This window comes from Monodon monoceros, unplaced genomic scaffold (assembly GCF_005190385.1).
Source record: "Monodon monoceros isolate NGI ecotype Baffin Bay Population unplaced genomic scaffold, NGI_Narwhal_1 Super_Scaffold_10, whole genome shotgun sequence".
NCBI lineage: Eukaryota > Metazoa > Chordata > Mammalia > Artiodactyla > Monodontidae > Monodon > Monodon monoceros.
This window is the reverse complement of record NW_021703766.1, coordinates 42,053,355-42,077,578: the sequence shown is the minus strand read 5'-3', so window position 1 is coordinate 42,077,578 and position 24,224 is coordinate 42,053,355. Positions and strand designations below refer to the sequence as shown.

The 24,224-nt window shown below is 41.0% G+C and overlaps 1 protein-coding gene across 1 annotated transcript; it reads left to right on the top strand.

The window, feature by feature from the left end:
• Nucleotides 1-339: 339 nt before the first annotated feature.
• ZNF599 (zinc finger protein 599) lies at nucleotides 340-14,847 on the top strand. Its single transcript, XM_029206999.1, has 5 exons — nucleotides 340-369; nucleotides 665-839; nucleotides 2,759-2,885; nucleotides 4,864-4,959; nucleotides 12,484-14,847. The coding sequence occupies exons 2-5, from the start codon at nucleotides 822-824 to the stop codon at nucleotides 14,007-14,009; spliced, it is 1,767 nt and encodes a 588-aa protein (XP_029062832.1). The 5' UTR covers nucleotides 340-369; nucleotides 665-821; the 3' UTR covers nucleotides 14,010-14,847.
• Nucleotides 14,848-24,224: the final 9,377 nt, after the last annotated feature.

Sequence of the window (24,224 nt, the reverse complement as noted above, 5' to 3'; positions counted from 1 at the left end):
TCCCAGGTAATGCTGATGTGGTCTGTGGGTTGGAAACCACGGATTAGGGGAACACTTTAAATTACTATCTTAAAGAATAATCTTCATTTTTCATTGTAAATCCTGGCTCAGAGAGGTGAAACGCTGGGGCAGGAGTTCAGTGCGGAAGGTCAAGGCATGGGTCACGTGTTACAGACCTTTAAGGGCGGGGCATTGCCTGAAGGGACGAGGAAATCTGCGTGCCTTTAAGAAGAAACGAAGCCACGCCCCCTCTTTGGAACCTCAGGGTACAGTTTTCACAGAAAACAGGAAGTGAGCTCCCCAGTTCACCGGATGCAGTCAGAAATTACGTTACCCACAAGGCAGTGCCTCGAACGTTGGCGGCGGCAGGTGAGTAAGTGAAGGATGGCGGAGGCCGGTATTCCCTGCTGCAGCTTGGGCGGAGTTTCTGGCGTCGGGTCTTAGGACGTCGTTTGGAAGTGGCCGGTATGTCCTTACTGGCCTTTCTGGCTGGAGCACTGGGCATTGGCGGCTTCTCAGAAAAAGGTCTTCAAGACCGAGCAAAGGACTGCGAGGAGAATGGGACCCACCTCTACGCTTTTGTATGAGCCGTGACCCGCCTCCCCTCGAGCGGGTTGCCAGCCGAGCACTCTCCGAGCTCGGCCCCAGCTTTCGGTCTCCGCAGGTCCCGGAGGCGGCTCCCGGGGCCTTGTGCGCATCCCACACCGCGGACACTCAGGTCCCAGCTGCTCCCGCCCAGGGCTGGTCTGAGGAGTCGGCTGAGCCCGCTGGACCGGCTTTTGTCGCCGCCTCTCGTCGTCCCGCTCTGCCCACTGGGCCCCATGGCGGCGCCGGAGCTGGTGAGTGGAGGGTTCCGCAGGCCCATGTGCGCAGGGGTCGCTGTCAGCACAGTTCCACTCGCTATGATATAGGGAATCTCGGGAACTTTTGCCTTTCCCTCTTAATACTCTCGGATCTGGAGGTCCAGTGAGAATGGGGTGTGGGAACGACAGTGCTAATCACTTCCAACCCAGGCTTCTGAATCCGGGCCAGGGGTTCAGGTGTGGAGAGGCACCCATTTCTGGCTCTAACCTTGAGCTTGTCGATTGGCCTCCATTCCCTCGGGTCTAAAATTGGACTATTAACTATTTTTCTCTTTCGGTTGAGGGAACTGGAGAGGATATGCGTGTGACGTGTGTCCTTCAGTGCTCAGCAGGACCCAGAGAGCATCACTCTCGATGTGGTTTCCAGAGAGGGACTCTCCTGGTCCTGCTATTATCTTAGTCTCACACCTAGATGGAGTCTGACCCTCAGGCCTCCCTGCCTCGGGCCTCAACCCAGCTGAAAGCTGGGAGACTGGGATGAGAGAGCCTCTAGAGCAGACGTGAGGTGGGAGCAGCGTTTTTGGAATTGCTGCTCCGCTAATAGGAGTAGAAGTTCCCTGGACAGACCAGAAGACAAGCCAGTCACTGAATTTATCTTTGCAGATGCCATCTGGGTACCACAAGTGAAGTTGGCTTGCCACTTATGGCAGTGAACCCATTTTCCTAGCACATTTACTTATATTTGAAAAGTGAATCCATTACAGTATTCCTTAATGACAGTGCATAGGAATGTTGTGTCTCAAGGCATGTAAACACATGGACAGGCCTTAAGTTATTCTTCAGCATGCCACCTTGTTTGCTCTCATCATAGCTCAGATCACCTTCAGAACTTCTCTTATTTACCCATTTTTCCTCACCTTAGTTGCTCCCTAACTTCATTCCAGCCTTGTTCCACATCCACTCAGAGAGGTCTTACCCAGTTGCCCCATCTAAAGTCTCCCGTATCATAAAATCTCCCATAATCTTTGTAGTCATCTCACTCACTTTTGGGGTTTTTTTCGGAGCCCTCAGGGCCATATGACTTTATCTTGATCATTTATTTAGTTTCTTGTCAAGGATCTTTCCTTGACAAGAGTGTGAGTCCTGTTCTCTGCTTTATTCCCAGGCTTAGAAGAGTGCTGGGCCTGTACCAGGTGTTCAGTAAGCAGTTGATGAATGAAAGATTCAACCGTCTGGGGCTCCCATCATACTTAAATCTAACTCCCCCACCGTGCCTGATCCAGAGGGACCTGGTTTCAAATCTTGCCCCTTCTCATTAGACATATGACTCTGGGCAGCTTGACTTTGAGTCCCCATTTGCTGAGTGTGAAATGGAGACAGTGATGGTGTTTACCCCATGGGCTGCAGGAGGATTAATGAAATTCACAAATACACACTGAGCACTGACATGTGCTGGGCACTGCAGTGTTTGCTTTATGAACATTTTCACTTAAATTCCCACAACATGGTGAAGTTGGTAATGTGGAAATTGAGGCTCAAAGAAATTAGCATCAAAAGGCTGGATTTAAGCCCCAGGAAGTCTAGCTCCAGACCTAGAGTCTTTTAGTTGCTTTAACACAGCATGTAAAGCCCTTAGGTGCAGGCAAACAGTGCAGACCAGTGAGGCTCAGCTGCTGCTGTGTTATCATTACTTGAATTACAGTAATGGACTCACAGTCCACACAAGATTACCACTGTTTTGTGTCACTCTCCAGTGGATTCCCATATAGGTGGCTTTCCTCTCCTGCACCTTTGTATTCTGTCAAAGGCACCATCTACCTCCCTCCTGAGCCCAGCACAGACCTTGGTTCTCAGGAGATACTCAGTGATTCAGGCCTTGGGTCTCTCTGGACTTTTGCCACTAACCAAGCAGTAGACTCATACAGGCACCCCACCACTTCTGTTTGACTTTCCAGGAATTGGTATCATTTGAAGATGTGGCCGTAACCTTCACTGGGGAGGAATGGAGACATCTGGACCTGGCCCAGAGGACCTTATACCAGGAGGTGATGCTGGAGACTTGTGGCCTCCTGGTCTCACTGGGTAAGGCCTCACCTGTGTGGCACCCACAGCCTCTTTCATTCCACTCTCTCTCTCCAAGCATGGCTGGTTGAGAAGACCTGAGGAACCTGCCTTCCCTTCTCCCTCCAGCCCCAGCATGTTCTTATCTAACCTCCTCTTGCTTGGTTTCCTTTTCTGCATCAAGGATTGTTGTACAACAAATGCAGTTCTTCTCAACACTTTTACCCAAGTGTCCAATATAAGCTGACCTCAATCTGACATTCTTATTCCAGATTCCCATGATCTGGAATTCAGCTTGATTGGGTCAAATGTCCTCAGAGCCCAGTTAACAGGACCTGTGGTTAATGGGACGTTCTCCAAGAACATGGTGAATTAGACAGACAGGAAGCTATTTGTCATCAGTGCTACTGGTATCTTTCCAAGCAACACAATCTCAGCTACAAGAGTTCTTTGACCCCTGGTACCTGCACAGTCGTCCCTTATGTCCTAAGGCCTGTGCCTTGCTTCTCTGAGGCTATGGGAGTTAATTTTAGAGAGTACACAGACATATTTTCAAATGGCATTGATGGGCATCTGAGAAGGCTGTTTCTTTTTCCCTTCTTTACTGCCTCTTGGCTGTTGTTGACAGAGTCTGGGCTTAGTGCTGAGTCTTCAGCGTTCACATGGCTGTTGGCTGATTGCCCCTTCAGCAGAAAGAACAGTCGCAGGACTCACAGACTTGAGTCGGCAGCATGAGCTTGCTGGGACCATGATTATTTTTGTTTTATCATATTTTTATAGTAACCTTCCACTTAGCCCCAGTGAACTAGTATCCTTAAAGTGCTTAGAATAGAACTGGGAACATAGCAAGTGCCACACGTGCATTTGTTATATATAATAAATTAATACATCCCAAGTGTTCTCCCACCTAAACCTTAAATGTCCACTTTATCCAGAAATGGTTACCTCTGACAGGGCTCTCCTAGCCTTGTGTCCACATAGTCTCTCCCAGGAGGTCAGTCATCAGTGAAGTAAATCCAGTGTTATTTTATGACAATTGTGATTAGTTGTTGAAAGGAGACATCTGGGGAATAGTATTCCAGGTGGAGGGACCAACACGAGCCAAGTCCCTGAGGGGTCAGGGAGCTCAGGTCCAACAGAGGCGAAGGAATATCTGGTTCTCCTTTTCCACGGCCCCGTCACTGAACTTGGTGCCAGGCGCATGGCAGACATCAGTGAACATTTGCTCAGTGACAGCTGGGTGCACTCTGGCTTGCAGTACAGGATTTTCTAATCAGAGTTTCTGTGGTCCTGGTTTCTAAGTCATTGACTTCTCTCCAGCGTCCTCCTGTCCCTTAGCCTTCAAATTTGGCAAAATATATTTGGCTGCATGTACCAGAAAACCACCTCATACAGGTTTCACCCTGAAAAAAGTTTATTACTTCACCTAATGAGAAGCCCTGAGGTGGTGCTGGCTCCTGGGTTGGTATCTACCAACCCAGTTGTCTCTGTTTGTCTGCTTTCTCTCCTTGGCCCAGATCATCAGGCCAGCATCCTTGAAGTGGCCACAGGATGGTGCAGCAGCAAGTAAGGCAGCAGGTCCCCACATTCAGCCCTGTCTTCCCAACCTGGATTGAAGGCTTTTTCTTAAGAATGGGTAGCAATTTAGGTCATGGCCTACCTCAGATAACTGACTGTCAGTTGAGTTAGTCTAGTGTTTTTAGCCATCCTTGGGCACCAGAATCACCTGGGGAGCTTTGAAAACAACCAGAGCTCAGTTTTTTATGCCCAGAGATTTGGTTTAATTTGTTCTGTGTTTAGAACCAGGCATGTCTAAGTAGTTCTGATGCATGGGAAGGTTGAATCTTATTGATTTAATTAGGGAAAACCTTCTGGAAGGAGTCATCCCCTTTCTGGGGTTTCATGGTGGTGTGTTAAAGGTGTACACTCCAGTATACTTGAGAGTTTTCCTTTTGTCTTTACCTATATACCCATGCCCCGTTTATTTCTCCATGCACAGGGCATCCTGTTCCCAAACCAGAGCTGATTCACCTACTGGAGCATGGGCAAGAACTAAGGACAGTGAAGAGAGGCCTCTCCAGAAGCACCTGTACAGGTGGGTGGCATGGCAGCTGGCAGACTACCAGGGAATGACTGTGTCTGAAATTCCATGGGCAGTTTCTTTTTGCAGCCTTCCTGGGGTCTTAGGTGGTCATGGAGCACTTTGAACTGTGTTTCCTCTGTCTTCCCAATCCCATCACACACTTTGCCTTTACTAGGGTTGAAATGTGGTACACTGGGTAAGAGATGGGCTGTAAACTTGGCCACTTACTAGCCTCATGACCCTGGGGAAGTTGCATGATCTCCCTGTGCCTTTGATATCAACTCAAGGCTGAGTTGGTGCTACCTGCTATAAGAGATAACTCCAAAATCTTGGTGGGTCAACTGGTTAAGACTGTTTCTCATTTGTGCCATGGTATAATGTGGGTCAGCAGGGGAGCTCTGTACCACCTATCTATTCAGGGACCCAGGTGTATTCTTTTGTCAGTATGTGGCTGTAAGGTGGCCCTGGCATCATCCAGCTGGCCAAGAGGAACAGGAGAGAAGGGGAGTAGTCATATCCACTTGCATACATAGTCACTTCCATTCACATTCCATTGACAAGAACTGGGCATTAGGCTACGTGTTTTATCATAGAAATGTGGTTTAGCCTTGTGCCCAAGGACAAAATACCAGGGATATGATGAACATATACTCAGTTTGCTAAACTTAGCCTATATTAGAAAAAGATAGAGTAATAATAGTTTCTGTATCACTGTATTGTTTGGGAATGTAATTAGATAACTTGAAACTGCTTATTAGGACATTGCCTGACCCAAAGTTAGTGGCTTAATAAATTTACCTACTAGTAATATTCATATATTATTACTCATAATGAATAGAGAACAATGATATCTCAAACTTCCTTCCAGATTCAGAAAAGACAGTCCTTTCTTTTTCTGCAGATTACTACCTCCAACTATATTTTGCATTCCCACTCTTTTCTACCTGCATCCAATCATTTATTTATCTATACATCCCTGCATGCATCCATCCTTCCATTTGTAAATGAGATGTTCAGAAGCAGTCCCTAGCCTTGTCATCTTCCTACCCTCCTGTCTTGTAAAACCTCAAGGGGACACTTGCCTTTGTCAGCTCCACTTCAAGTGGGTGGATAGCACTGACGCAGATTCATGATCTCTCCCCACTAGGGTTCCTTCAGGCTGCTCAGCCAGCCAGTGAGTATCTCTGGCCAGCGCCTCGCTCAGCCCTGCTGAGTCTGTCTCAAGCCTTCACCCCTTCCCGCAGTTCTCCATCTTCACTTGAATGTTTCAAAGGCACTTCACACCCATCATGCCTAAAAAGGACCTCATGATCTTGCCCATTCCTCTCGTCTCCCCATTTCAATTCATGGCCTTGCCATTCACTAAGTTGAGAAAGCCAAAAACAAACTTGAACAACCCCTCAACACCTCCATTTTCATCATTCCCAATATCCAGCCATCCCTGAATCTTGATCATATTTCATCATACGTTTCTCCTGAATCCATCGTCTCCACCAATTCCATCAGTTCCAGCACTATCACCCTAGTCCAGGCTATAATCATCTTTTGCCTGCATGATGCTAACAGATTCCTAACTGGTCCCCCCCATATCTGCTCTGTGCCTCTGATCAGCTTTATGTCTTACATCCACTTCCCCGTCTACTCACACCTTATTCCAAATATCACCACCTCCCTAGCCACTGAGATCTCAGCATATGACCTAGTTCATTTTGAAAATAAAGGCCATTCACTTGTTTTTCTTGCCTTCTAACCCTTACTGATTTATCCCTGTGGGTTCCTTCTCACCTCTCAGAAGAGTTCTCATCCCCAGCCGTGGCTAATTCCCCAAGCAGCATCTAGGTCATACCTTCACTTACCTTCTCAGGTGTATTAGTTATCTGTTGCTATATAGCAATATTAAAAATCACTCATTATTTAATATTAAAATATCACTCATGTATTATCTCTCATCTGTGGATCAGAAATCCAGGCACAGCTTAGCTGGGTCCTCTGCAAAGCTGCAATCGTAGGCCGCTTGCAACATGTCAGCTTACTTCTTCAAATCAAGTAATGGTGTGAGAGACTCCAGCAAGAGAGATCTTACACATATACTTTATCTCTTACATCTTACATTCTGTCACCTTTGTTATATTCTATTCTTTAGAAGTAAATCAAGGTCCTACTAGGATTCAGGCAGAGGGTATCAAAACTGTGGGAACACCATGAGGCAGGGGTTATGGGGAACCATACATGAGTCTGTCCACTGTATCAGGGAATGTGCATCTTCATTTATTTCCTACCTCTTGTATATCTCCGTCTTCTCTCTACTCAACATAAAAAACGTGGTCAAGTTTCTGACACTTGAGGGAAACATTTTTTTTAAAAAATGCTCTTGGCTCTCCAGTGCCCTCCAAAAGTTGTTGACTCTATTTCAGCTGAACTACCAAGCTTCTTCGAGGACTTTTCTCATTCTCAGAAGAGACATCTACACAGACCTCCCCTTTACTATTTTCTGTAATTTTTGTACTGAGGGGTAATTTACACATAGTGAATGTACAAATCTTAAAGTTCATCATCATGAAATTTTACATATATATAAGCCAGAGTATCCACCACACAGGATAAGAAATATAGTATTTCCAGCACCTCTCAGGCTTTTTGTACTTCTCTCCTTATTAATATCCCCTTCTACAAAAGTAACCAGTGTTTACACTCTGTCACCATAGATTAGTTTTGAAGGTTTATAAATGGAACTCCACAGTACACAATATTGCTCTCTGTCTTCTTTTGATAATCATTATGACTTTGGAATTTACCCATGTGGTTGCATGTATTTGGAGTTAGTTTCTCGCTGTGCAATATCTCAATGAATTAATAGATTATATATATACACCTGTTTTCCTGTTGATGGACATTTGGCTGTTCTCCATTTTTGGAATATTATGAAGAATGCTGCTGTGAATATTCTTGATCATATTTTTTGTTGGCTATAAGCATGCATTTCTGTTGGGAGTATACATACGAGTGGACTGGCTGGATCATGGTGTAGTTACATGATTAGCTTTAAAAGAAGCCATCAATCAGTTTCAAAGTGACTGCACTGTTTCACATTCCCACCGGCCACGTGTAAGAGTCCTCATTGCTTCAGATACTAGTAAGCAGGTGGTATCTGCCCCTTTACTCTTTGAGTAGGGGTATTTCTCAGCACCACAGTACTAAAAATGTTCTTACAGGTTATTGTTGACATTCTGATGGACAAATGCAACAACTGTGATAATGATAGGAGACAGTGGTCTAAAATTTACAGAACACTTGCCATGCACTGTGATGATTGATTTACATTTTCTCATGTAACCTTGTTATGAACTGAATGTCTGTGTCCTCCCAAAATTTGTATGTTGAATCTCTGACACCCCAATGTGATGAAATTAAGATGTGGGGCCTTTGGGAGGTGATTGGGTTTAGATGAGGTCATGAGGATGGAGCACCCATGATGGGATTAGTGTCCTTATATGAAGACAAAGAGACAATGGCCTTTCCTAGGTGTGGTGTGTGGTGCTGGGGGTGGTGGGGAAGAGAAGGAGAGTTCTCTGGTGTCTCTTCTTTTTTTTTTTTTTTTAAATATTTATTTATGTGGCTGTGTTGGGTCTTAGTTGCGGCACGCGGGATCTTCGTTGCCGCGTGCAGGATCTTCGTTGCAGCATGCGGGATCTTTAGTTCCGGCACGTGGGAATCTTTTAGTTGTGGCATGCAGAATCTTTAGTTGTGGCGTGCGGGATCTTTAGTTACAGCATGAGGTATCTTTAGTTATGACATGAGGGATCTTTTGTTGTAGCATGCGAGATCTAGTTCCCTGACTAGGGATCGAACCTGGGCCCCCTGCATTGGGAGTGAGGAGTCTTAACCGCTGGACCACCAGGGAAGTCCCTTGGTGTATCTTATCTTATAAGGATACTAATCCTCTCAGGTCCCTACCCTTATGACCTCATTTAACCTTAATTACTTCTGTAAAGTCCCTATCTCCAAATACACATTGGAGGTTAGGGCTTCAACACATGAATTTTGGTGGAACACAAACATTCAGTCCATACCAAAATTTGTTTTTTGAGTAAATACAGGGCTATTCAGATATTCTGTTTTTTCTTGTATCAGTTTTGGTAATTTGAGTCTTTTAAGGAATTTGTCCACTTCATCTAATTATTCTATCCATTACTTTTTAAGATGGTTTCAAAATGGTAAATTTTAGGTTACGTATATTTTACCACAATTTAAATTTTAGGTATGTATTGTACATATCATTTTTATAATGCCATTAAAAACTGACATTCTCGGGCTTCCCTGGTGGCGCAGTGGTTGAGAGTCTGCCTGCCGATGCAGGGGACACGGGTTCGTGCCCCGGTCCAGGAAGATCCCACATGCCGCAGAGCGGCTGGGCCCGTGAGCCACGGCCACTGAGCCTGCACGTCCAGAGCCTGTGCTCTGCAATGGGAGAGGCCACAACAGTGAGAGGCCCGCGTACCGCAAAAAAAAAAAATAAAAAACAACTGACATTCTCAAAAAAATAAAGATTGTTCATCGTACTTGTGTATGTTTTGCTTTTTTATTTGAATACTATAAAAAGTATCCATTTATGTTGTTGTATAGGATTTGTACTTTTCATTTAACAGTACATTACTAAGATTCATGATGCATGAAGCTATAGTTTACTCATTTTTTTCTTCTGTGGTCATTTATATGAGTATAACACAATGCATTCATCCATTTTCATGGGAATTTTCTTGTTTCTAATTTTTTGTACCCACAGACAATACAGCCATGAAAATTCACATGCATGTGTTCTCACAAACATGTGTGGGAATTTCTCTTAGTAATATTCCTAGGACTAGAATTTGGGGATTATAAGTTAAGCAAAAGGAGAACTTTACTAGATGATGCCCTGTTGTTTTCTAAAATGGTTATTTATACCCACTTACACTTCACCTGCCTTGTATGAACAAGTCCATGGATCCATACCCTCTCTAACACTTGATAAGTTTTTTCAATCAGGTGAATATAAAATGGTCTCTCACTGTAGTCTTAATTTGCCCTTCCCTCATATCTAAGAAATTTGAGTTATCTCTTCATATGTTGATTGGCCAATATACATCTGTGAAATATCAGTTCATAATACGTTCAGTTTTCATTTTGGGTGTGGAGTGTTGAAGTCCCCAGCTGTCATTGTAGTTTTGTCTATTTCTCCTTTCAATGCAGTTTTTGGTTTGTATATTTTGAGGCTCTTATATTTGGTACATACAGATTTAGGATTGTTATGTCTTCCTGGTGGATTAATCTTTTTATCATTATATAATGTCCCTCATTGTCCCATTTTCTTTGCTCTGCAGTCTGTTAATATAGTCCTGATGTTAATATAGCCATCTTTCTTTGTTTACCTTTTTAAAAATTATATTTAGTTTAGTCAGATTGATTAGTCTTTTATAAAGAATGCTTCTGTATGTTTATGAAATCTTCCTTTTCCCCAAGATCTAAAAGATAGCCATTTTCACTATTTGTTAAAAGTTTTTAATCTTTAGCTTCTAACAGTTAGGTCTTAATCAGTCTGGAATTAATTTTTTGTTTTGTACAAGATAGAAATACAATTTCATTTTCTTCCATTGTGGCAAATAATTTTTCTACATTCATTTATTGAATACAGACAAGCCCCCTACATATGACCAAGTTCTGTTCCAAGAGCACGTTCATAAGTCCAATTTGTTTGTAAGTCCGACAAAGTTAGCCTAGGTACCCAACTAACACAATTAGCTGTATAGCACTGTACTGTAATAGGTTTACAAGACTTCTCACACAAATAATACATAAAAAACAAAAAATGAAACATTTTTAATCTTACAGTACAGTACCTTGAAAAGTACAGTAGTGTAGTACAACAGCTGGTATACAGGAGCTGGCATAGAGTGAACTGGCAAGAAGAGTTACTGACTGGAGGAGGTGGGAGATGGTAGAGCTGAAGGATCATCAGCAATAGGAGAAGGGCAGGCTGCAATTTCACTCACATCTGACGTTGATGGCACAGGTTCTGGTTCCGTGCTGGATTCAATTCTGTCTACCCTCTTGAAAAAAATGATCCAATGATGTCTGGATAGTAGGTATTTTTTTTCTTGTCATAGATGACACGGTAGCACTGGATTGCATTCTGAATGGCTGCTGCAACCTTTGTGTACTGTTTACGTTTGGGTCCTGTGCCTCAAAGACTAACAGTGCCTCCTCAAATAAAGAAAATTCCCTTGCCATTTCCTGCGTCATGAATCTCTTTGGTTCTTCAGTTCCTTCTTCTTCCTGTTGTCTCTCTTCATTCTTTCTCTGAGCCTCCAATTCCATCCAGTCTTCATTAGTAAGCTCCTCGTTCGCATCTTTGAAAGTTCACAACTTGAAGGTTCGTATGTAGGGGACTTCCTGTATTCCTTCCTTTTTCCACTGGTGTCTCTGCTGCTTTTGTCATATATCAAAGTTCCATATATACATTTCTGAGCTTCCAATTCTGTTTTTTCCTTTGACAATTTGACAGCTTATCTTATATCTATGCTACATCACACTGCCTTGGTGTATATGATTTCATCATAATCCTAATTCCTCAAAGGGCAAGTCCCCTTGCTTTATTCTTCTTCAGAGATATCCTGGTCTCTCTGTTATTTTATATAAATTCCACAATCAGCTTGCCAATAACCATGAAAAACCCTACTGGGATTTATCTGAAGTAGTATTAAATTTATAGATGAATTTGAGGGAAATTGGCAACTTTATATTATTAATCTCTTTTCATATAAATCTTCATTAATGTGATATGTTTTCTGGTTTACTTCATCTAAATGTTATCTATTTTGAGTTTGTTCACCTAGTCTTTACTAGATATAATAGACTCAATATTTGCACCCAGTTGCTTATCACTGCCCCTGCCCCAACTTTCACACACTCCAGAATCCTGAGATTTTGTTTCTCCTCTTTCCCTGCCTCCCTCTCCACCATCCTGTCATCCTCTTCTCTTTGCCTGGCATTGAACATTCTCTCAAAACCCTGAACCTTTGTACTTTCAGTCACCTGCTACAATTTTTCTCCTAACCCCTCTGTCAGGGAATTCCTACTCATCTTTAGAAATAAGCTCATGTAGCACCTTGTCCAGGTAGCCTCCACTGACCTCTTTCTGTCTTCCATCTGGGTCAAGTTAGGTCCACCTTCCCTGTGCTGTCATAGCACTATGAGATGTTGGAACACAGTCATTATCATTACTCTGTCCGCCCTACCCCATTCTGGAGAGTGAGGAGGAGTCTCCACTCCAGATTTTCTATTCTGCACCAGATTTTCCTCCTGGGTTACCTTTTAAAGATGTCAAGAGTCCAAGGATCAGTAAAGAAAGAAATTTTAAACCTGGGTTTAAAAGATGTAAAAATGCCATAGACAGTAGAGGCTTTATTTTCACCTTCATTCTTCCACTAAAGTGGTAATTTATTTTGTTCTGTGTTGACATCACTAATAGGCACCTTTCTTATATTGGATTTCCTTCAGGTGAAAAAGCAAAACCTGAGATCACAGAGCTTACTGCTTCTCACCTGGTCCTCACTGAGGGAGCCCCTTTTGAGGAACGAGTGACACATGGAGCCTCAAGGCATTCCAGGCTGGAGCAAGCAAGGGATCAGGAAAAACTGTCAGAAATGCAGGAAGGGAACTTGAGGCCAGGAACAGACATCCACAAGGAGACATGCCCTAGGAAGTTGAGCCATAAACATGATGACTTTGAGACAGATGATAGTCTTTATTTAAGGGTTTTACAGGAGCGAGTCACTACACGAGATGCTGTGCATGAACGTGATTCCCAAGAACCAGGAGGAGACCCTGTTATTGATGCAAGGAATAATCTCTACAGATGCAAGGAATGTGGAAAAGGTTTTAGCAAGAATTGGGCCCTTGTTCGGCATCAACAGATTCACGCTGGAGTGAAGCCATATGAATGCAGTGAATGTGGGAAAGCCTGTCGTTATATGGCAGACTTCATTCGACATATGAGGTTTCATACTGGGGAAAAGCCATACAAGTGTATTGAGTGTGGGAAGGCCTTCAAACGCAGGTCTCACCTCACAGAGCACCAGCGTATTCACACTGGAGACAAGCCCTATGAGTGCAAAGAATGTGGTAAAGCTTTCACCCACCGCTCCTCTTTCATCCAGCATAATATGACTCACACTAGAGAAAAGCCCTTTTTGTGCAAAGAATGTGGGAAAGCTTTTTACTACAGCTCTTCCTTTGCTCAACACATGAGGATTCACACTGGAAAGAAACTTTACAAGTGCAGTGAATGTGGAAAGGCCTTTACTCACCGCTCCACTTTTATCCAGCATAATATGACCCACACAGGAGAAAAACCCTTTTTGTGCAAAGAATGTGGAAAAGCTTTCTGCCTGAACTCATCCTTCACTCAACACATGAGGATTCACACTGGAGAGAAACCCTATGAGTGCAGCGAATGTGGAAGGGCCTTTACTCACCGCTCCACTTTCATTCGGCATAAGAGGACCCATACTGGAGAGAAGCCCTTTGAGTGCAAAGAATGTGGGAAAGCCTTTTGTGACAGCTCTTCCTTAATTCAACACATGAGGATTCACACTGGTGAGAGGCCCTACGAGTGCAGTGAATGTGGAAAGGCCTTTACACACCATTCTGTTTTTATCCGACATAATAGGACCCATAGTGGAGAAAAACCCTTGGAATGTAAAGAGTGTGCTAAAGCATTTTACTATAGCTCTTCCTTTACTCGCCACATGAGGATTCACACTGGAGAAAAGCCTTATGTATGCAGAGAATGTGGAAAGGCCTTTACCCAACCTGCAAATTTTGTTCGGCATAATAGGATCCACACTGGAGAAAAACCCTATGAGTGCAAAGAATGTGAAAAGGCCTTTTGTGACAACTTTGCCTTAACTCAACACATGAGAACTCACACTGGAGAGAAACCCTTTGAATGTGGTGAATGTGGGAAGGCCTTCAGCCATAGTTCATCCTTCATTCACCATCGAAAGATTCACACCAGAGTTTAAAAGATGTAACAAGGCCTTTTGCAAATGTGTTCACTTCAGTCAATTTTAGTGAACTCATACTGGTGAAATACCTTTCCTTTTGAGTATAACTATTCAGGGAACTCTTTTGGCCAGAGAAATACCTTACTCAGTATCTGAAGAGAAACATCATAATTTTCATCTCTGTGAAAGCTTTTTGTGGCAGGTCATCTAGAAATTGACCCAGCCTGCAGCTCTACAGTACACCTGAGAATCATCCACGAGAGAGACTCAGTGGTTGTCATGCATTTGAGGAAAATGTCAGCAACAGTTCTTCCTATGTTTATACTATAAATCCATCTCAAGAGTATTTTAAAAGAACAAAGAGATGTAGAAGAAAGGAAAGAGAAATGCATGTGTGGCTGCGTTCTGATTTCCATGCCAGGCTATGACAATTTGTCAATTGTGTGTGTGCACATGCAGAGAGGATGAAGAGGGAGACATCAAAAGGCCTCATCACCTTTATGTGTTTTCTTATATATCCATAGTCAGGAGAATTGGACCATTGGGGCAGCTCTGCTAACATTTATTAAAAGTTCTTTGTTACAAAACACTGTCATGTCCACCCTTGAATATAAGGCCTGAGTCATGAAATACATATACATACACACCTACATATGCAGTCAATTCTTCTAATTCATGGTAGTTATATTCTATAAATTCACCACAAACACTGAACTAGTGAATACTGAACCATTGCTCCTAGTGGCAATACAGGTTTAAGTTCCTGTGAGCCTCTGTTCACATTTTCATCAACCAATCAGTACATAATCTTTTTATTTATTTAGTTTTTAATTTTTTTGGCTGCATTGGGTCTTCGTTGTGGTGCATGGGCTTTCTCTAGTTGTGGCAAGCAGGGGCTACTCTTTGTTGCAGTGCATGGGCTTCTCATTGCGGTGGCTTCTATTGTTGCGGAGCACGGGCTCTAGGCATGCAGGCTTCAGTAGTTGTGGCATGCAGGCTCAGTAGTTGTGACATACAGGCTTAGTTGCTCTGCGGCATGTGGGATCTTCCTGGAGCAGGGATTGAACCCATGTCCCCTGCATTGGCAGCGGATTCTTAACCACTGCGCCACCAGGGAAGTCCCAATACGTAATCTTTTATGGAGTTTTTTTCTGTTTTTAAAGATACCTTATTTAATAAATGTTTCTTATGTTACATCCAATATTTCCTTATAATAAAAAATATTTTAATTATATCATTTTTGTGTATTGTTACTGTACTGCTTTAACTTTTTCACTCAGTCATACATACAAACAATACACATATGCAGTACTCATATAAAATAAACATGTAAACACAGTAAATACAGTAAACAAGTAAAAACAAGTAAACATGTAAATACAGTACACTGCTCTACAGTACAGTCATGCAAAGAAAGTCCTACAAACAATTGAAAATTAACCAAAATTAAAAACATTAACTAAAACTCTGATTTTGATAGAACTGCAGGATGTGTGATGGGGCAGTGCCCTGAGTGGATTAATCTGACCTTGGCTTGACCCAGGAAAACCAAAGGAGAGGTTGTTGCCTTGTTTTGCCATCTCTTCCAGGTCTTTGTTGGTGGGTTCCACTTCCTTCTCTGCCAGAATTTCTTCCATGTCTTCCGTCATGTCATTGAAGCCTTTTTTACTTATATGCCATGTGATATGCATTATGTGTTTGACACTGTCCTTTATATTTTCTATAACACCTTCAAAGCCTTTGAAATTTTTCAGGCAGTCTGGCCAAGCATTTTCGTAACAGTTAATGATAGTAGTCTGCTTGTTATTATCCCAGGCTGTGCCAACACACTAATAGTGCATATGGTGACAGACATCCAGTAGTCCATCATGGTGGTTTCTTTTATTTATTTATTTAGGCCACATCATGCACCACGTGGGATCTTAGTTCCCTGACCAGGGATTGAGCCCGCACCCCCTGCAGTGGAAACACAGTCTTAACCACTGGACTTCCAGGGAAGTCCTATGGTGGTTTCTTTGTTGGTGTTGAGAACTTTGCTAAAAAGCTCCCTCATGTTGTGCTTTTATTATGTCCTGATAGGTTGGATAACATGTAGTATTTAGGGGTATGAAAAGATCGTTTAGGTTGGAGTGGGTATTTTCAATGCTGTCTTGTACAGTTTTGTTTTTTTTTCAGTCAGTCTTCATCTCATGAATCCACAGCTTTTGCCACTTTTCCATCTTTTTCTTAGATTCATTACACTACTATAGATGTTACTTTTGTTGCAGGAAGGGGGATCCCTTCCAGGGCCCGAGAGTGGGCTCTTGTCTAACACTTGGAAATGCACTGTCTGAGGAGACACACATGCTGACAAAGCAAGAGACTTTATTGGGAAGGGGTTCCCCGTGTGGAGAGCAACAGGGTAAGGGAAAACAGGAGAACTGCTCTGCCACGTGGCTTGCAATCTCGGGTTTTATGGAAATGGGGTTAGTTTCTGGGTTGTCTCTGGCCAGTCATTCTGATTCAGGGTCCTTCCTGTTGGCACACGCATTGCTCAGCCAAGATGGATTCCAGTGAGAAGGATTCTGGGAGGTTGGAAGGACATATGGACTGGTGTCTCCTTTCTCCTTTTGACCTTTCCCGAATTCTTCCAGTTGGTGGTAGCTTGTTAGTTCCGCATTCCTTACCAGGACCTCCTGTTGTAACTCATACAAGTGGCTACTATCTTGCCTGGCCAGGGCAGTCAGTTTCAGTCAGAGTTTCCCCTGACACTTTTAACATTTCTGGAGTGGCCACATGTAGAGACTGGTGAATTTCCTCTTCCTAGTTTTGGATGTGCCGTATTGTTGATTCATTAACATTGAACTCACAACCAATAGCTGCATAAGTCATGACTGAATGAAGCTTATCTAACATGTGTATTTTCTCTATCATAGCCTTCTTGCACTACAAACACTAGACAGCACTTCACACTGTGCTTGGGGGCCATTTTCAACAGCAAAATCACCCAAAAAGCACAAAAATTCAAAAAAGTGTGGCACTAAAGAGATTGCGAAAAGGACACTTTATAATATGAAAGCTGACACCAGAAGGCAGAGTGACACCGTGTTTGACCTTAGCTGGTAACATGCATGATGGGCAACTTCAAATTTTTTATCACTCTGCACATGTCTGTAAATGACTGCAAAAATGCTATGAGTATTGATTTGGGAGTTACAAATAAAGTTCAGTGAATAGGTGAATTCGCAAATAATGAGGATTGCTTATTAAAGATCACTGATGAATTTTGTTATATTTGGTTTTTTTTTTTTTTCTCTTGGCTTCATTTGGAATAGTTTCTACTGCTACATCTTCCAGTTTCCTAATCTTTTCTTCTATGTGCACTCTCCCCTTCATCCCATCCAGTGTATTTCATATCATAATTTATAGTTTTTATCTCTTTTAGTTGGATTAGGGTCTTCCTTATGTCTTTCATGTCTCTACTTCACATGTTCATTCTTCTAGCTTCTTGGACATATGGAATAAATTTTTCTGTTTTAATGTCTTCTACTTTTACTATCTGTCATTCTGCACCTGTTTTTTTTATTGAAATATAGTTGATTTACAATGTTAATTTCTGCTGTACAGCAAAGTGATTCAGTAATACATATATATATTCTTCATATTCTTTTCCATTATGTTTTATCACAGGATGTGAATATAGTTCCCTGTGCTATACAGTAGGACCTTGCTGTTTATCCATCCTATATATACTACTTTGCATCTGCTAATCCCAAACTCCCAATCCTTCCCTCCTCCACGCCCCCCTTTCCCTTGGCAACCACAAGTCTGTTCTCTATGTGACTCTGTTTCTGTTTTGTAGGTATGTTCATTTGTGTTGTATTTTAGATGCCACATATAAGTGGTATCATATGATATTTGTCTTTCTGACTTACTTCGCTTAGTATGATAATCTCTAGGTTCACCCATGTTGCTGCAAATGGCATTATTTCATTCTTTTTTATGGCTAAGTAATATTCCATTGTGTGTGTGTGTGTGTGTGTGTGTGTGTGTGTGTGTATATACACCACATCTTTATCCATTCATCAGTTGATGGACATTTAGGTTGTTTCCATGTCTTGGCTATCGTAAATAGTGCTGCTATGAACATAGGGGTGCATGCATCTTTTCAAATTATAGTTTTGTCTGGGAATATGCCCAGGATTGGGATTGCTGGATCATATGGTAGCTCTATTTTTAGTTTTTTGAGGAACCTCCATACTGTTTTCCATAGTGGCTGCACCAATTTATATTCCCACCAACAGTGTAAGATTGTTCCCTTTTCTCCACACCCTCTCCAGCATTTATTATTTGTAGACTTTTTAATGATGGCCATTCTGACCAGTGTGAGGTGGTACCTCGTACTTTTGATTTGCATTTCTCTAATAGTGATGATGAGCATGTTTTCATGTTGTGCCTGTTTTAAGTGATTGATTTTTCTTCTCATTTTGGGTTATATTTTCCTGCTCCTGTGTATCACTGTTTATTTTTGATTGGATGTCAGACATTGTGATTTGGGAATATTTTTGTATTTCTGTAAATATTCTAGTAGGGAGACTGGCATTCTTGCAAAAAAAATTACATAAATGTAAACTGACAACTCCGACAATGCTTGTGAAAGATGGAGTCCTCAGAAGGACCATCAAGACCTCTCTCAATTCTCTGCATTTAGGCACCTGTGGGTCTGCCCTCATATATGTCTCCTAGGGGTTCAAGTGATCACTGTGATCAACTTTTATGTTTTAATAAAATGAAACCTCATCAAGGCTACACTATTTGTACAGTTACAAATAGTAATCTATCCATGTTTCTTCTATTTGCATTGGTCTGATATATGGAAGCGTAACTGGATTGCTTGTAGGACCAAGCCCCTCAGTTCTGTCTTTAACCAGGTACTACCTGGGAGTCTACATGGGGCCTAGAGGTGTAGGTTAAGGCTCCTCAAAGGGTTTGTTTTTTAAAAAAATATGAATCAGTTCCCACCATGGAGAATCTGTGCAGTTTTACACTGTCTCTGAGCCTGGGCTTCTTTGCAGAAACTGGAAGACCTTGTAGTAGAAGCTGGGTGCCTGCAACAGTAACTCCTGGAGGTGGGATCCACTCTTCAGTGCACCATAGCCATGCCCAGCACTTGTTCCCTTATTGACCCAGTCTGTCCCTGGCGCATGAGGAAGGTGCCCCTTTGTTTCCAGGTTCCCCTTTGTTCTTAGGATGAAATCCAGACCTCTGTTATGTCAGGAAAGATACCTTATGCTCCAATCCCTCCCTGCTCTGTTTTGATGAATATACTCCCAGCCACCCGAAACTACCTCTACTCAACAAACCTTCTTTCTCTCCCTAAAGCCCAGTCTATCCAGTTATCAGATGTTCAGATGTTCCTCTCTGCCAGGAACAATCTCCTGAGAATTCACTTTTCTCCCAGGTTTCCAGGTGATGCTGATGTTGCTGGTCCAGGGGCCACATGTTGTAAACTACCGATTCATTCAATTATTTAAAAATTCACATATTATCCTAACATTTCCTGTGTCCTTGTCTTGGGCCTTATTTTTACTGCCTCAATTCTCACATGATTTACAACTAGGAAATGAGTTGTTATCTTCCATATCAATTACAAAATTTAAATCATTATATAATATAGCAAACTAAGGTCATCAACAAATGGTTGCAGACTTGGTTGTTTTCTCACATAAATACTAATTATTAATGAGTAATCCTGTATGAGACTATTATTCTTACAAAAATAATTTTAAAGGAGAAATAAAACTATAAACAATTAAGCAATGTCATTACATATTGGAACCTGCCACCCTTTTAGAAAGATTTTTCTCAGTGTAATCGGTGACCACTTACAAACTTTGTTCTGCCTCTTTCTTTACATGTTCAGTCTTGGTGTGTAATTTCCATTAACTTGTCTACTAGTGAGTCCTAATAGAGATAGGTTAGCTCAGTTACAAAAGTATCTCTTTTGGAGATAAAAGCTAGCAGGTATGGTTTGTGGCACTCTGAAAATTACCCTGAAATATATATGCTTTCATATGGGATTTAGATAATTTGCTTGGGCTTCTCCCTTTTGCCATACTTCTGCTAGAATCTAAGATGTAGCATCTAATTTCCCAAGAATAAAGAAGGCTAGCTGTGTATTGTGTATTGGGGGTTTTATTCTTTCATTTTTTATTGCAAGATATATAATATAAATTTTACCATTTTAACAATTTTTAAATGTACAATTTAATAGTATTAAGTATTGGGCTTCCCTGGTGGCACGGTGGTTGAGAGTCCGCCTGCCGATGCAGGGGACACGGGTTCGTGCCCCGGTCCGGGAAGATCCCACATGCCGCGGAGCGGCTGGGCCCATGAGCCATGGCCGCTGAGCCTGCGCTCCGCAATGGGAGGGGCCACAGCAGTGAGAGGCCCGCGTACCGCAAAAAAAAAAAAAAAAAAAAAATAGTATTAAGTATTGATACATTCATAATGTTGTGCATCCACCAGCACTATCCATTTACAGAAACTTTTCATCGTCCCAAACAATAACTCTGTATCAATTAAAAAATGACTCCCCTTCCCACCCTGCCCCCAGTCTCTGGTAACCTATATTCTACTTTATGTCTGTATGAATTTGCCTATTCTAGGTATCTCATATAAATAGAATCATAAAACATTTGTCCTTTTGTGTATGGCTTATCTCACTTAGCATAATGTTTCCAAGGTTCATCTGTATTGTAGCCTGTATAGAATTCCATTCCTTTTAAGGTTGAAGAATATTCCATTGTATGTATATGCCACATTTTGTTTATCCATTCATCTGTTGATGAAAATTTGGGTTGTTTTTTGCCTTTATGGATACTGTGAATAATGCTGCTATAAATATCCGTGAGCAGTTATCTGAGTCCTAATCAACTGGGTCCGTGCTTTCAACTCTTTTTTGTTTTTTGTTTTTATTTTTGCTTTCAACTCTTTTGAATGTATATCTGGAATTGGAACTGCTTAAAAATATAATTCTATAAATATATTTAACTTCTTGAGGAACCACCATACTGTTTTCCACAATGGCTGTACCATTTTACATTCCCACAAGCAATGCACAAAGGGTCCCAATTTGTCCACAACGTCACCAACACTTACTTGCCTTTCTTTTTTTCTTTTTTTCTTTTTTTCTACTATAGCCATCCTGGCAGTGTTAACTTGTGTCTTGTGGTTTTGCATTTGATCTTAGCCAAAAGGCCAAGAAGCAATTCACTGAGGTTTTGATTTGCATTTCTCTAATGACTAATTATGCTAACCATTTTTTCATGTGCTTATTAGCCATTTATGTATATTCTTTGGAGAAGTGTCTATTGCTAGTATTCTGAGTATGTTTGTATCCATATTCATAACGGATATTGGTCTATAGTTTTGGTTTTGTGTTCTTATGGTGTCTTTGATTTTGGTATCAAGGCAATTCTGGCATTATAGAATGAGGAAGTGTTTCCTCCTCTGCAGTTTTTTCAGAGATTGTCCTTTCCCCTTGAATGGTCCTATCATCCTTGTTGAAAATTAATTGACCATATATGTGAGAGTTTATTTCTGGGATCTCTAATCTATTTCATTGGTCTGTACGTCTGTCCCTATATTAGTGCCACACTGTTAAGTTTTGAAGTTGGATAATATGAGTCCTCCAACTTTATTCTTTTAAAGGATTGTTTTGGCTATTTGGGGGCCTTTGCAATTTCATATGAATTGGGGGATTGGCTTTCCCATTTCTGCAATAAGGGCTGTTGGAATTTTGATTAGAATTGCATTAAATCTGTTATCCCTTTGGGTAATACTGATATCTTAACAATGCTAAGTCTTCCTATTTTATTTTGAACATGAGACATCTTTCCATTTATTTAGGTCTTTAATTTCATTCAGCAATGTATTTTTAGTTTCCAGCATTCAAATCTTTCACCTTCTTGGTTAGATTTATTACTACATATTTTATCCTTGTAGGTACTGTTGTAAATAGAAGGAGCTTCCTAATTTCCTTTTTGGGTTGTTCACTACTATTCTATAGATACACAAATGATTTTGGGGTATTGATTTTCCCTGCAACTTTGCTGAATCCATTTATTAGCTTTATTATTTTTTGTGAGTTCTTGGGGATTTTTAATGTATAGGAGGATAATGTCATCTGCAAAAAAAAAAAAAAAAGATCATTTTACAACTTCCTTTCCACTTTGGATGACGTTTTTTTTCTGGTCTTATAGCTCTGGGTAGAACTTCAAGTACAATGCTTAATAGCAACTGTGAAAGCAGGTCTCCTTCCTTGTCTTTTTCCGATTTTTCGGTCTTTCACCTTTGAGTATGATGTTAGCTGTAGGTTTTTCACAAATAACTTTATCATATTGAGGAATTTTCCCTCTATTCCTAGTTTTCTGAGCATTTTTATCCTGAAAGTTCGTTGGATCTTGTCGAATGCCTTTTCTGCATAAATTGAGATGATCATGTGGGGGGTTTTTCCTTCATTTTATTAGTGGGAAGGATTACATTGATTTTCTTATGTTGAACCACCCTTGTATTGCTGGGTCGTGGGGAGTAAACCTTTTAATATGCTGTTGGATTCAATTTGCTAATATTTTGTTGAGGATTTTTACATCTATATTCATAAAGGATATTGGTCTGTAATTTTCTTTCCCTGTGATGTCTTTATCTGGCTTTGGTATCAGAAAAATACTGGCCTCATAGAATAAGTTATGGAGTGTTTCCTCCTCTTCAATTTCTTGGAAGTTTGAGAAAGGCTGGTGTTAATTCTTCATTAAATGTTTGGTGGAATTCACTGGTGCAGCAGTCTGGTATAGAACTGTTATGTCGGGAGGTTTTTGATTATTGATTCAATCTCTTTACTTCTTATAGGTCTTTTGAAATATTTTATTTCTTCTTGAGTCAATATAGGTAATTTCTGTTCCAAGGAATTTTTCCATTTTTGCTTGGTTATCTAATTTGTTGGTGTATAGTTGTTCACAATATTGTACTATAATCCTCTTTATCTCTGTAAGGTTGGTGGTAACATCTCCAATTTCATTTCTGATTTTGGTTATTTGTGTTTTCTCTTTTCCTCTTTGTTAGTCTAGGTAAAGGTTTAATAATTTTGTTGATCTTTTCAAAGAGCCAACGTTTGGTTTCATTGATTTTCTCTGTTGTTTTTCTTTTGTCCATTTGGCTTATCTCTACCCTGTTTTTTGTTATTTCCTACTTTCTGTAGCTTTTGGTTTAGTTTGTCCTTTTTGTAGTTTGTGAAGGTGTGAAGTTAGGTTATTGATTTCAGATCTCTTTTTTATGTAGGTGATTACTGCTATAAATTTCCCTCCTAGCACTGTTTTTGCTGTGTACCATAAATTTTGGTATGTTGTGTTTTCATTTTCATAAGTCTTTAAGTATTTTCTGGTTCAATTTGTGATTTCTTCTTTGACACATGGATTTTTGTCTTAGTCCATTCAGCCTGCTATACAAAATACAAGAGAATGGGTAGCTTACAAGCAACAGAAATTTATTTTTCACAGTTCTTGAGGCTGAAAGTCCGAGATCAGTGTGCCAGAATTGTCAGGCTGTCTTCCTGGTTGCAGACTTCTCACTGAGTCCTCACATGGCAAAATGGGCTAGGAAGTTCTGTGGGCTCTCATTTATAAGAGCACTAATCCAATTCATGAGGACTCCACCCTCCTGACCTAAGCAACTCTCAAATGCCCCACCTCCTAATACCATCACATTGGGCAGTAGGATTTCAACATATGAATTTTCAGACCATAGCAGTTGTTTAAGAGTGTGCAGTTTAATTTCCACATATTTGTGAATTTTCCAGTTTTCCTATTAATTTCTAATTTCATTTGGCTGTAGTCAAGGAAGTTACTTTGTATGATGATATCAATCATTTAAAATCTATTGATACTTGTTTTGTGGCCTAATGTATAATCTATCCTGGGAGAATGTCTCACATGCACTTGAGAAGAATGTGTGTTTTGCACTTTGGGGGTGGAGTGTCATTTATCTGTTAGATGTAGTTCATTTATTGACTTGAGTTCTCTGTCTCTTTACCTACCTTCCATGTGGTTGATCTATCCATTATTGAAGGTGGGGTATTGAAATCTCTCATTATTAATGTAGAACTGTTTCTCCATTCAATTCTTTCCATGTTTGCTTTATATATTTTGATGGATCTGTTATTAGATGTGTAAATGCTTATAATTGCTATATCTTCTT

Coding starts and splice junctions, on each gene's coding strand:
- ZNF599 (XM_029206999.1), top strand. Junction 2,886..4,863: donor TGGCCTCCTGGTCTCACTGG/GTAAGGCCTCAC, acceptor CTCCATGCACAG/GGCATCCTGTTCCCAAACCA. Junction 4,960..12,483: donor CTCCAGAAGCACCTGTACAG/GTGGGTGGCATG, acceptor GATTTCCTTCAG/GTGAAAAAGCAAAACCTGAG.